Here is a 14578-nt window from a genome sequence, read left to right as displayed (position 1 = left end):
ATATATATTCTTTTGTAATATCAAATGTTATGTTTAGAATTAGCAGAACACACACTAATGACTTACCAAGTTCATATCCAATAAGACGAGAAGAGCGTCAACGACAGCGTGAACGAGAAGCTAGAGATAAAAGAGATCGTGAAGAAAAAGAGCAACATGATAGGTCTGGGAAAGATTTTGATACCATTTACCAGCCTGAGATATATTCCAAACAGCATGAGGAAAAACAAGTAATTGTTGATCCTCGTATTAAATTGACCCGCGATTCTCCTGCTCCAAAAATTTCTTCAAAAATAAATGCTGTAGAGTGGCATGATCCATGGATGCGTGCACAGCACGTTCCTGTTGCACAGAGGAATGATACACCTAAGCAAGCAGGATTAGAAGAAATTTCTGATTCTGACTCTTCTAGCTCTGATTCTGACTCAGATTCTGGTATATCTTCTTTTATCAAACAATTTATTTTTATTTTTTATAATTTATATTTTATGTTTTAATTTAATAATTTAGCAACACATTTTATATTTTAATTTAACAATTTAGCAACTTATTTTATATTTTAATTTAATAATTTAGCAACATATTTACATTATTTTAACTTTTGTTTTTATTTTAAAAATTTGTATTTATGTTTCTTTTATAAGTTGTTAGTATTTCTTTGATTCTTCTTTCAAAATTAGATTGGGTTAAATATTTTTGTTGAGTTTAAATTATTTGGATTTCCTTGAAATATTTATTATTTCAATATTTCTTTTTAACATTTTTTTTGTAAGGGTCATCTGGAAGTGATTCTAGCTCATCGTCATCATCAGAGAATGAAGGAAAAAAGGTATTATTATTAGTTCAATATATTAAAATTTTTATGAAAAAAAAGCTTTAATGTGTTTAAGAGAACCTTGTCAGTTGATAAGTTGCACATCTATGCTTTCACAAATGTAAATTGATTCCAAGTATAAGGAGAACAGTCATTTAACCCAATTTTAACAAATGGAGCTTACAGATGAAACATAAAAACTTTTTAAAAAAAAACAGCACCATACCTTGAGATGGTATGGTGTTTTCCATAATTTGTCAGCTGACCAATAAAAAAGTTAATTTTCTGACAGTAGATCCTAGTTTACCAACATAAAAGGATATATGCATAATGGAATGGGTGCTTAGCGTTCCTCTATGCATATAAATGCCATCCCTTATACATTAACCTTAAGTAAGGCAAACACGTATTTTAGGCAACTCTTTTTTTGAGTCCAAAAAAAACAGGTTTTAGGTTTTGTTTTAAATATTACTTATTTCAGTTAAGACACTTTTTTTACGGACTTACTAGGAGGGTGCCTGAAAAAAAGTGTTTGTTCTATGTAAAGTTAATTTTTATTTGATTCTATTTTTATTTATTGGAGTATGATCAATTTCAAGTACATTTTTTAAGTACACATGCTCTAATTTTAAGAAACATTTTCTAATTTAGAATTTTTTTCTAAATTTGAAGTTTTTTATATCATTAAGGGACAGGAACTGCATAATTTTTTGGCCGGGGAGGACAAAAAAGTGCATGGTAAAAGGGTTAAGAGGGACCAAATTTCTAACTTTTGGACATATAAACTTTATGGACCTCTCCTTATATAGAGAATTATCAAAAGAATAGATATATTTAGTAAAAATCTTGTTTTATGTAATTTTTATAAGAGTGTTTCATAAAATGTCTACTTAGTGTAAAGTATTCAGTTTAAAAAGTACCTGCTCACGTGAGTTAATAACATTATTACTAACTAATATTAGCAGTTTTAATGAGCAGATATATAAAATGTACAATCATTTTTCTTTTTTAAAATTGTTAACTTTAAAGTTTGATGTTCTTATTTTATTATTATGTTAAGTTGTTGTGTGTAACTAATAACATTTTCCTTTTCAACTGTCCTTTTTTTTTTCCATTTAACCTTTTTTATTTTTTTCATAGTTTTTACCACCATTTGTGAAGTCATTGCAATAAATGAATTATTTAAAAATAAATTTTAAAATATCAAATATAATTGCACGTTTTTTCAAGTTTTTTTTTTGTTTTTATAAAGTTTAGTAATGAACTATTATGAAGGTAAAAGTTTAAGCAAAGAAAAAATAAAAATTTTGTCCAAAAAAAAATAATCAATTATTTTTTTTTGGACAAAATTTTTATTTTTTCTTTGTGTTTAATTCTACTGGCTAATATAAGGTCGATTCCTTATATTAGCCAGTAGAATTGATCACCCACATGCGATTTCTTATTTTCAATGCAATCTTTTTCTGCATATGCTTTTTTTTTTGTTTTTTTAAAATCTTTTCTGTTAACTGTTAAGTTAACAATAAGTTTTTTTAATAATTTGATAATTTAGCCTTTTGCCATATGAAACAATCTTAAAGAACTTAACTTTGTTATAGCATGTTAGGATTAAACAGATAAGTTAAGTTAGATAATTGCTAATACTTTTAGAACACTTCAATGGTTGTAAATCCACTTATAAAAATTAGTGGCTTTTAACATTTGAGTTTAAAAATTTTATTATTTCAGCATTTTACTCCATAATGATGTTTGTAATTCATTTTTTTGTTGTTGATGTTAAAATCATAACATTGATATTTTAAAAGAAAATATTGACTATTTTAAGTAAAAATATTTTTCTAGAGTGTTTTACCTGTTCGAAATGATGAAGCTAGGCATAAAGAGTTGGAACATAAACCAAGAACAGATAGATTAAAGGTTATTCCGCCACCAGCACCACCTAACCAAGACAAAAATGAACCTCTAAGGTTAGTTTTTGCAACAACTTTATTTTATCTACAAACATTTTTTTAAATTTTTTTAAACAATTGATTTTGTCAATTGAATTTCTTTTTATTAGTTATGAAGAATGGAAACATTTACAAAACAAGCAAAAAGCTCAATACTATCAACAAATGGCCAACCAAAATCAGCAAACAAATAAAATGCAGTATGTCACTATTTTGTTATCAAATTAGAATTTTTTTTTTTTTTTTAATTCTAATATGCAATAAACAATGTTATAGAGAAATTCAATCTGATGATAAAAAAGTTAAAGACATCAAGTCTTCGAGACAAAAAGATTTGCAACGATCTGATATTCGAAAAAGTAAGCCAGATGAAGTCAAACAACCATTAAGACCTGCTGAAAATTTGCCAAGGTTGCTCGAAAAGCGACAAGTAAGTTTTGTATGGTGAAACTCGAAGAAAGTTAATTTTTTAATGAAAGTTAAAGTTCAAACATTTTCATAATTTTAGGTTCCTATAGTTCCAAGTAAACCAATTGAAAGGGAAATATTGTAAGTTTTCTTTTTTTTCTATTAATTGACGCCTTGAAATTTTTTTTCTTTTTTACTTTTTAATACATCAGTTCAAAAAAACACTTGCACGAAACATTCACATAAAACAAAATTTAAAATTTTTTTTTCCCTCCAAAAAATTATTTTTTTTGATTAAACTTATGTTGAAAGAAATTGTGAAACATATGACTTTCTGAAAAAATTGTGAAACGTATGACTTTCTTAAAAAGTTGTGAAACTTTTAAGAATTTCTGAAAAAATTGTGAAACTTATGACTTTCTGAAAAAATTTTGAAGCTCACAACTTTCTAAAAAAATTGTGAAACTTATGACTTTCTGAAAAAGTTTTGCACCTTACAACTTTCAAAAAAAATGTATAACTTAAGACTTATAAAATTTTGTTATAAGCACAACTCAAATTTATAAATTTTTTGATAAACATCTTTAAAAATTTTGAAATTCATATTAAATCTACTAATTAAATAAAAATTTGTACTAATTAAATTTTTATTTTAAAAATCTACTATTGTTTCCTAATTTATAATTTAAAAAAAAACAATTTTGATAACAAAATCAAAAAAGTATTTAAGGAAAAGTTTATTTTTTCATTATTAGCAATTCTATTTCTGTTAATTTTTTTTTCTTATTTAGAGCTTCTTCCATCAGTGTACCAAAAAATGATGACAAGTTTGATTCACCAAAGCGAAAACCAGCTTCAGATAGTGATTCTGATAGTGATTCTGATTCTGACACAGATTCAGGATCAGATAGTAGTGACTCTGATTCTGATGATAGTGATACTGATAGCGAAACACGTTTCCCAGCAGCAGCACCTATTGCACCTGCTGCAACCAAGCAACCATTTAATAAAATACAAACAAATGTAAAACCTGCAGAAAAAGTAATTTATTTTTCAGAACTATTACTTTTTTGTATTTCAAAATTTGAAATCTATAATATTTTCTTTTTTTTCTTTCTTGGATCTAGGTGTCTGCACAGATTCCAATAACAGTTGGGGCAGGCACTAAACGCCCTGTTAGAAAAGATGAACTTTTAAAAGAACTCAAAGCTGTAGAAGATGCTATTGCTCGAAAACGCGCAAAAATTGACTGAAAAAAACATTTTGTTTTGATTAGTGTAGCAGAGTCATAAAAAAGCAGTCATTGAGATTTTTTTTAATTTAAAATTTTTTTTTATTTTACTTATGTATATATATAAAGCAAAAAATATCGAGATATAGCAAACTTGGTTTTTAGTTTCTCGAAGTTTTATTGATGGTGATTTTTGATATGGACTCTTTTGATGACTGCCTTTTATATTGCTTATATGGTTTTAGATTTCCCTTTTATTTTTTTATTTTTTTCTTCTCTATTTTTACTTGTACTCATGTTACTTGTAAATTTCTTAGGAATTAGATCAAAGTTTGAAACATCTGACCAATTTTAAGTTTTAATCTATAGTAAATGTTTATTTGTTCCTGTGATGTATCACAGGAGGATCGCATAGAGGTTGGTCATACAAAATTCAAACTTATCTTCTGTAGTAAATATGCTTAGTTTTCTGGTTGTGTTTAGTTAATTTTTTATTTGAAAATATGTATACTACAAGATTAATTTCTGCTGATCACAAAGATATCATCCATGATGTTTCATTTGATTTTTATGGTAGAAGAATGGCAACATGTTCATCTGATCACACAGTCAAAGTTAAAAGTTACTTTTATTTGAGTTTGTTATTTTTGTATTGATATAATTATTTTGTTTGTTATCTTTTTACACAAAGTAAAAGTATCTTTTTTGCATGCTTTATCATTGTCCATATAAAATCATTGTTTTTGATCATTTTTACTTTTTGTTGTGTTTGTATGAACTAATAGAATTTTTTATATTTACATGTGTGATTTATCATTGCGCTTGTTCTTCGATTATATTAACATGTTTTTATTAAATCATTTTATTGAATTTATTTGATAACCATCTTATTATTAACTTAAAATCTTGATTTGATAGATCTGGGATATTGATGAGCATGGGGAATGGGTGTGCACAGCTGACTGGAAGGTAGTTTTTTATTTTTTTTATTTTTTTAATTAAGTTTATTAATGAGACAAACAAGTATTTATTTTTCTATTGATTTTTTATTTTGATTTTATTGTGCATTATTTTTTTAGTTTATCTTTCATAGGTGAAGGTGAATAAAGTTATAAAAATAAATAGTCTCCTATTTATTTTTATAACTTTTATTTATTTTTTTTAATTATTTAACTTTTTGGCTCTGCCTCTTTGCTTGGAGAAACAAGTTGTATATTCAATTATTATAGATTTACCTTTTCAATGAGTTTAGACTCATTCAGGATCTGTATGGAAAGTCACTTGGGCACATCCAGAGTTTGGTCAAGTCATAGCGACATGCTCTTTTGATCGAACAGCAGTTGTATGGGAGGAACAAGGTTGGTTCTTTAAAATGTCGAATTGTAATATACAGTGGTGTAAAAAATATTAAGACCACCAAGAAAAAAGGCTTTTTATTAGTTGATACCTTTTTTTAGATTCTAAAAAAGTGGCAGCACTGCTTTATTTTATCATCCTGCGGGTGTGGCTGAGTATTGAAATTATTGATTTGAATCTGTTAACTTTTATTGTAGAATTATGTATTTTAGTGATTATTTGGTATATTTTGCCTTGTGAAATGTAAGTTGCGGACAAGTGAATATCTATGATACAAATGACCTTTAAGTGAATATTTGTTAGATTATTGCTGTTGATAGTGATACAGTTTAATATTTTTCTGATTTTAAATCTGGTTTTAATTATTCAAGAATTTTTTGTTGCCAAGAAATGTGGATTAAGTAAAACAGCAGTTTTTACCATCAACATATGATTAGACTTTGGTTTTACGTCCTCTTCAAGACGTTCCACTTCAGGCTGAAAACCAGTTATGACGCCACATGCAAGACAGGTTCTGCTTGCAAACTTTCGAAAAAACAGAAGAAAGACCAGCTAGCAGCTCCAAGGTGTGCTATAGAAGCACCAGATCAATGTCTCAACAAGTTGTGTTTGGGTTGTCTGATACAAAATGGATTTTAGCATATCGACCAAGCAAAAAACTGCTCTTGACCAATGCTCAACAAACGTGAAGGTTGCAGTAGGCCATGTATCACAAAGATTGGACCACAGAACAATGGAGGAAGGCACCATTTTTTATATAAGAGCTTACAATCATGTGCTCGTAGTTGAAGCAAAATCTAACATATTTTTTATTAATATATTTTTTCATGTAATAATGATGTTTAATATCATACATTATCTGCTAGTGTAATTGTTTTATGTCCATAAGTATTGAGCATTGTAGCAATGCTTAAGTTTTTTGCATGAATGCAAAATGAAGTGAACATGTAACCAGTGATTACAGGATGTTATCTAATGTATGATTAAGACTTCTACAGTGTGTTTGTATTATGTTTGAGATACTTGACAATAAATGTCAGTATGTGCGCCGTTGAATACAAGACATGTGCCCAAGACTGATTGATGGGATGCCTAAGAGGGTTGAAAAACTTATTGCAGCTAGAGGAGCATCCACAAAATACTGAACTTGGCTCATTTTATGACATAGTGTTTGTGTTTTCATAAGAAATATTAGAAAAATTCACTTTTTTGACAATGGTCTTAATATTTTTCACACCACTGTATCTATGTATAGTTTAATAAAAATATTTAAAACATTTGTAACAAATATTTTTAAAAAGTTAACTTGTTTTGTGGTTGTGCTAGCTGGTTTTGTGGTTTTTTGGTGATCAGTTTTATAGAAGAATAAATACATTGTCTTTCTTATATTTATAAATATTTAGTTCACGATTAAAATTTTAATATTCGTTATATTTATAATATTAAAACAAAAAAGTTCTTTTACTTTTAATTCTTTAAATGTTTTTGTAAATAAATAGTTCATATATTGTGTTTTTGTAGATAAATTATATATTGTTTATTATTTTTTTATTATTTATTTATTTCATATATTGTTTAGTTATTTTTAATATGATTATTGTGTATATAAAAATAATGCCTCTCTACAAAGTACAAAGCGTATATAATGTTTGGATTATTTATTGCTGAAAAGATAAAAGAATAAAAAATATTATTTATTCTTTATTTTCTGAAAATGCTTGCACATGAGTGCGTTATTATATATTCTATTGAATATATTATTGCTTAAACCTAAAAACATAGTAGTCAGTTATCTTTGTATCCAGCTCTGATTCTGTTCCCAATCTTTGAAAACAATGTTTTTCTATTTTATGCTCAGCATGTGCAAGAATTAAAGTTACTGAACCTGTGTGATCTAGATAAAATAGTAAAACTATTTTTACACTAAGCTAAAATCTAGCTACTTTGCTGGTAGCTTTTATTTATTTTTATTTAGCTATATTGCTGATATTATTGCTCCTTGTTTCAGTTAATAAAAAATTAATTTTAATTTAGCCATGTGTTAGTGTTATATCACCATGATCTGTTGAAGTTTGGACAATTTTAAATTGAGTTTTCTCAAAAATCACTTAATCAGTTATGATTTTTTTTTTTATAATGATGCTAGCATAATTAGTTTTCTTGTGTGTGAGTGTAGTTTTGTTTACTCCTCATTAGTTTTTGCAATGTTGAGTAAAGAGTCAGAAAATCAAAAATATATAATTGAAATCTTACATAGAAATTCTTATATTTCATGATTTCAAAAGCATGTAAAGTTCCAAAATCAACTGTTGGAATTGTTATAAAATGTTATAAGGCAAATAAAACTGTAAAATAAAATCGGAAAGTGGTGGAAAATCAAGATTTATTTCCAAAAAAGAGCAAAATCAATAGTTGACTCAATTCTTCAAAATCCGACTCAGTCACAACAAGATTTAGCTGCAAAGTTTAAATGCAATAATGCTTTTATTTAAAGAATATTCAAAAAAGAAAATCTGAAAGAATATTACAAGAAAAAATACCAAAAAGGTCGCTTGATGGAGAAATCAAAGCAATTGGATTATTTAAAAAACACAAATAAATGACTTCCTCTAATTAAAAAGCACAAATAATCATCCTTATTTTGGCCAGATCTGGCATCAATCCACTTTTCCAAAAAAGTAATTCAGTGGTATAAGAAAAAAGTCTATTTTGTTCCAAAAGATGCTAATCCACCAAACTGTCCTGAGCTGCGAATTATCTGGGCAATTGTGAAGGGAATATTGATGAGTAGAGACAAATGTAAAAATAGTGTTAAAAATTTCTGAGATTTATTGATTAATTTTACAAAAAAAGTGGCGCAAAGTAAAATTATGGAGACTATGACAGGTACTTTACAAAAAACTACTTTCACTTTGTAAAGTTAAGGCTATACTTACTTTATTGAAATAAAGATTATGTAAATAAAAATTATTTATATAAATAAAAATCAATTATGTCATCATTATAAAAAGAAAGTCATTACAATTGGTTATGTTGTCTGACAATTCAAAATTTATAATAATTTTAATATTTATAATAATTCATTAATAAATTTATGATATTTATAATCTTTAACTCGATTTAAAATCGTCCAAATTTCAACCGATCATAGTGATGTCTAATATTTACACAGTCTCCCAGTTGTTTAACCATGTGACTTTGAAGTAGGGAAAAACTAATATTTTATGATTTTACTTTTTCTTCTGTACACTTATTATATTTTGAGCATAAAGTTTATAATAATAAGTTGTAGCATGAAAGATAGTGAAATGTGATTTGAACAGAGGCGTGGTGGCCTCAGAGGCTAAGCGGGATTCCCGCATGGGCTTTTCACTTTTTCATCTAAATATGGGCCTTTTGGCAAATTTTAATTGTTTCTACATTTTAAAGAAATTCCACAATCATTTAAAATATTTATGTAAGCACAAATCAAATTTTATTAATCACTTGATTTAAAGTCTTCGACTTTGACCACAATTATATTAGTATTTTGCATAGTAATAATATTGTTCTGAAAACAAAGTAGATGTTTTGAGACTTATTATGATATTTTTTTCATGAGAAAATAATAAACCCATAAACGGTTTTTAACAATCGTAATGTTGACAAAATAAATTTAAGAAAGTCCGCTGACCCAACAATAATAATAGCTATTATTATTGTTGGACTTTAATTAACTTAATTTAAACCCAAAAACATTTTTCTTAAATGAATTAAAACGCAATACAATTACTATATAGTAATAAACAGATATAAACTTCTTTAATAATAAATAAAGTTTTTTATTTTTATACAGTTTATATTGTATGTAAATAAAGAAATCACTCTGTAATATCCTGTCCTCAGACAGATTAAAAAAAGGATGATGAACTGCTAAATGAAACTACATTATAAAAACTTTTATGTTTAAACTATGTCAATAACGGCACCATTTTAAGAGCGAAAACGCGAAAATGTTAAAAAAAGTTAAAACACCGAATTAAACAAAAGCATAAACTAAAATAAATTTTCTCATAAAATAAAAAGAATTTCTTATTTTTCAAGATTTTCAATATTTATTTTAGAAAAAAAATTATACATAATTTAAAAAAATTTATATTATTGAACAATAAAATATATATCATTATATAGTAATAGAAAAATTAAAATTTTTGATTTTTAATTTTGTGTTGAGCTATGTTCTTTAAACAATAAAATACTAATCGTATTTGCTTGCGGTAAAGTTGTGTTTTAAGAAAATCAAAACAAAAACGTGGTTGCTGCTTTGTGTTGTTACCATTTTTATTTTGAAGTATTACAAACAATAATATTAATTATATATATATATATATATATATATATATATATATATATATATATATATATATATATATATATATACACACACACACACACACACACATATATATATATATGTGTGTGTGTGTGTACAGTTTTTAGCAAACTTGAACTATTTTTTTTATCCTATCTTCTGCACTCTCTAAAAGTATTCTACGATTCTGAATGTTTAAGCTCAAATGGAATACACTCTTTACAATAAAAGAAACTAAATATGGTCATAGGATAGTCTATTCCACTTGGGTTCACTACTGTTAGTTGTTGGAAACTTTTCTATATCACTTCGTGTTTAATCCTTGCATGTGTAACTGCTTACATAAGCTTTGTGAAGTTGCAAATTCATCAGACTCCTATCTTGTAAACCATTTTCAGTTTTTGTATAGTGTCACCACGCTTTCTACTACTTTCAGCAATTTTATTTATTCAACTAAGACAACTAAAACAACATTTTAAATTACAATTATACTAATAAATTAGTATAATTGTAATTTAAAATGTTGCACTTGGTAACTTGTCTTAGCTGCAAACAAATAGTACAATTGTAATTTAAAATGTTGCACTTGGTAACTTGTCTGAGCTGCAAACAAATAGTACAATTGTAATTTAAAATGTTACACTTGGTAACTTGTCTGGTTGCACTAGGTATGTTGTCTTGGTAACTTGTCTGAGCTGCAAACAAAATAAGTAATAATAAAATAAATAAGTTAAAAACTGCACATTTCTTATTTAGCAATTGTAAAAGAAATATTCGCAAACAGATATATTATACAATAGTACCAGTAAAAAACCACAATGATTGGATATCCTGATTAATAGGAGTAAAATATATATAAGGAAATTGTATTATAAACAGATAGAAAAGAGATATGCCAAAAAATTGAATAGTATCCTATTAATTATATTAGTTGTGGTTTATATTACCAAAACTAATACAAATATTTATAAGTTATTGCTTTTTTTTCTTCATATTTTACACCTAGAACTTCTGGGGGATTATAATCCTCAAATTAATCTTTTTATATGTATGTCAAATAAAAATCTTTTGACATGTATGACCAGCAGGGCAGGCTCATTTAACATTTTTTATGTGTGGGAGAATAAGTTAGTAAGAAATTCGGCTTTTAAAATGGAACTTAAACTTGTTTTCAAAAACTTTAAATTACTTTTAATAATAAAATAATAAATATTAAATAACTTTATTGATTTTGCACATATTTTTAGTTTTTTTTGATTTAATGTTTGACTTTAGCAAAATTTAATCTTATAGTATTAGTATCCACCAATTTTATTTTCAATTATTGATAAACCATTTAAATATTCTTGGCCCATTGTTGATCATAAATGTTAATAAAATTTGTAGTGAAATACAAACATTAGGAAACTTAGAATTTCTTAAAGCATATTTAAGGTTATCATAAATCCATTTAAGCACAGATTCTCGTGATTTATTCTCATCTACTTTCTGTGGTAGCAAATTAGTTTCAAGAAACAAATCCTCTTAATACACAGCTTTTAATTCAGCATGAGTCAATACTTAGAAAACTCAAATGGTTCTAGTGTACTTAAAAAGCCTTCAAATTGTTCCACTTTTTGAATCTTTAGCTGTTTTAAAGAGTACATCAAAAATCCTTTTAATATATTTTGGTTTAGTTGTAAGTCACTATCTTTTTTAAAAGGTTTATCATCAAAAAATATTTTTTTTATTCTAGCTCTTATGCGTGAAGAGAACTGGATATGTCAGTCAAATTTGCATCATTTGCTAGAGTTTTGGCCTTGAAATTTTGTAAGAATCATCAGTGTGTTTATTAAATAAAAAGTACATTGTTTTCTTTAATGCATTTGCATCAGTCTTCATGTCTACAGTTTGATATTGTAATAGTACAATTAATTTCAGTTAATGCATTGTGCCAAACTATAACACATATGAATTCAAACTGTCTAATTTTGATGTAAGTGGCACAATAGTTGGTCTAGTAATGGAATCTTTTTCAATGACTATAACTTCTTTCAATGCCCAATAAATTTCTTTTAACTCCAATTTTAAAGAACAAACAGCATTAGCATGACTTTCTTATATTGTAGTACTAACAACTTTACTGTTAATTTGCAACATTTTGATTTAAATATTTGGTAAGCATTTATAGGCGCACTGAAAAAATTATACATAACATGATGTTTTGAAAAAAAGTTTCATAATTTCTAAAGATCTTTGAAATTCAAGGGATGACAGAAATACAAAAAACTGTTTAAACAGAGCAGTTGAGAATCCTAATTGAACACATTATTCAACAAAGTTTCTGTGTTTGTTTTTTTTTTTTTGTTTTTTTTTTTTGTTTTATTTTAGTTTATTTTGCCAATCAAACATTTTGCTTTTTACTTAAACTTTTGTTCTTATTTTTCTTTGAATTCTCATATTTAATGTCATTTTCTACAGATGTTTGAATTCTCATATTTAATGTCATTTTCTACAGATGTTTGAAGGTAATTTTAAAGAGTTTTCTGCTTTTCGAAAGCTTCTGCTTTTTTTTTTCCTCGTTCTATTATATTTTGCCAATCAGACAATATCTTTTTTGGATTTATAATAAGTTTTGAATTTGCAAATATATTCACTCCTATGGAAATTTTAAGTAACTTAAAGAAAATCTTTTATAAATTCAATATTAAAAATAAAAACATCAAAAAATACCCACTTTCAAAACTATGTTTTTAAACATGTGCATTATTCATAAAACTTATATAAACTACATATTCTTTGTTTATTTAAGTAAAATGTCTTTATTTTGATAATCGTTAAATAGTAATTTGTTTTATTTAAAGTATTTTATTTAACAGCCTAAGCATAATATAAAAACTTTACAAAAAATTAATGATTCAAAGTTATTTATAATAACATTTAAATGGTATTTTTTTTTAATTTTATTTCTAAAGTTTAAATTGTAAAAATTTAAACTTTAGAAATAAAATTTGTGTCTGTGTTCTCGCACACTTCGCACGAGCCAGCCCTGATGACCAGGAAACATTTAACATAATTTTTTTTAATTGGACTCATTTCTTTTTCAGTTGGAGAAGCAAGTTCAGTGCAAATTGGACGAACAAGTCAATGGGTAAGTCTTATATAAGTTAATATTTGTGTTATGACTATTATGTTCAATATATTTAAGTAAAATTATAAGATTTAGCAGGGGTTGGTAGCCAGGGCTGGAAAAAAATTTATAATACTTTATATTATTTTATAAATTTACTATTTGTTAAATACTGGCATATATTTATATATTTTTAAACTCTAATTTACTTCCAACAAGGTTGCAAGCAACCACTTTAAAGTTATGAGTTACTTTAAAATAGAGGATAGGGTTAAAAAGCTAGGAAACGGTTAACTGAAGACTTAAAAAGTTGTAGGTTGTATAAAAAAAGGAAAACATGAAGATGGGTAAGAGTTATAAGGTTATTTTATTGTGCAAGGAAAAAAACTGGATTAATAAAAGTTTTTATAGCATAAAAGAACAGATACAGTAAATGGATGCTACTTGTTGAATATGAAGCCAAGCAAGAATTAATTTTGGTTTATTGTAATAGAGCTGGCTCGTTTGAGCATTGACCATGATAGTATTTGTAGAAAAAAGAGAGAAATGCAAACTTACAACAATGGGAGTGGCTCAGGCTTGGCAGATCAAAAAAGCAGGTCTAATTACACTTACAATGTGCTTTTAGATTTTGTCTGAGATTAAGAAGGTTCTTGTTCCTCATTATAGGAAAGCCAACAATATTACAATATTTTTTTGCAATAAATAAATGAGTTTTTTTGTCTAACAAAAAATTGTGGATTTTAAGTCAAGACTTAAAATCCACAAACCACTGCAAATCTTAGACTTTTACAGAAAAGAGATTAAAAATTGGCAGCTTGTTCTAAGCAATCAAAAAGTGAATACTTTTTGTCAAGATGAGTATAAAGTTGAATCGTCACCAAATAGAGTCACTTTGGATGTAAAATAAAGGTCTTTATCGTAAATAAGAAACAATACAGGAGCAAAAATAGAACCTTGTGGTACCCGTAAAGTTACTCGAAACGAAGAAGAGTGTTGGCCTTCAAGAATAATTTTATTACTGCAGTTATAAAGAAATGATTTAATAATCTCAAAAACTTTATATAATGAAACTAATAACTGAGTGAAGACTAATCCTAAGATAGCCGGAGAGGTCAAAGTGTTTTCTAGAGTTTTTAAAAATTGGAACCACTTATTTAGCACTTTTCAATAGTTAAGCAAAAATTGAAAAGAGTTCTGGAACACTTTTTTAAGACCATGATGGAAATCTTGTCTGAAAAAAAACCTGTAGAATTAACTTTATCATTGGAAGCCAGAGTGATTTGGATGTTTAACAGTTATATGCGTATAAATACAAAATATAACATGAATTTTAAAATTAAAATATATTTTAGGATGT

At 26.5% G+C, this 14578-nt stretch overlaps 2 protein-coding genes across 4 annotated transcripts in view; both read left to right on the top strand.

The window, feature by feature from the left end:
• LOC100209756 (zinc finger CCCH domain-containing protein 18) overlaps nucleotides 1-4555 on the top strand; it is a 48642-nt gene extending 44087 nt beyond the window's left edge. For all 3 annotated transcript variants that reach the window (XM_065820624.1, XM_065820622.1, XM_065820623.1), the window contains 8 exons: nucleotides 38-435; nucleotides 774-829; nucleotides 2657-2781; nucleotides 2874-2963; nucleotides 3040-3193; nucleotides 3272-3312; nucleotides 3963-4212; nucleotides 4299-4555. In XM_065820624.1, coding sequence (XP_065676696.1) covers nucleotides 38-435; nucleotides 774-829; nucleotides 2657-2781; nucleotides 2874-2963; nucleotides 3040-3193; nucleotides 3272-3312; nucleotides 3963-4212; nucleotides 4299-4424 — 1240 coding nt within the window. In that variant the 3' untranslated portion in view covers nucleotides 4425-4555. The remainder of the gene's footprint in view (nucleotides 1-37; nucleotides 436-773; nucleotides 830-2656; nucleotides 2782-2873; nucleotides 2964-3039; nucleotides 3194-3271; nucleotides 3313-3962; nucleotides 4213-4298) is intronic.
• A 162-nt stretch (nucleotides 4556-4717) lies between these two features.
• LOC100206230 (nucleoporin SEH1) overlaps nucleotides 4718-14578 on the top strand; it is a 31679-nt gene continuing 21818 nt past the window's right edge. The window contains exons 1-4 of the mRNA XM_065820625.1: nucleotides 4718-5016; nucleotides 5321-5371; nucleotides 5655-5760; nucleotides 13196-13239. Coding sequence (XP_065676697.1) covers nucleotides 4906-5016; nucleotides 5321-5371; nucleotides 5655-5760; nucleotides 13196-13239 — 312 coding nt within the window. The 5' untranslated portion in view covers nucleotides 4718-4905. The remainder of the gene's footprint in view (nucleotides 5017-5320; nucleotides 5372-5654; nucleotides 5761-13195; nucleotides 13240-14578) is intronic.

Source organism: Hydra vulgaris, chromosome 15, assembly GCF_038396675.1.
Source record: "Hydra vulgaris chromosome 15, alternate assembly HydraT2T_AEP".
In the NCBI taxonomy this organism is placed as follows: domain Eukaryota; kingdom Metazoa; phylum Cnidaria; class Hydrozoa; order Anthoathecata; family Hydridae; genus Hydra; species Hydra vulgaris.
Note: the sequence above shows the minus strand (reverse complement) of the source record. Positions and strands in the feature narration are given on the sequence as shown.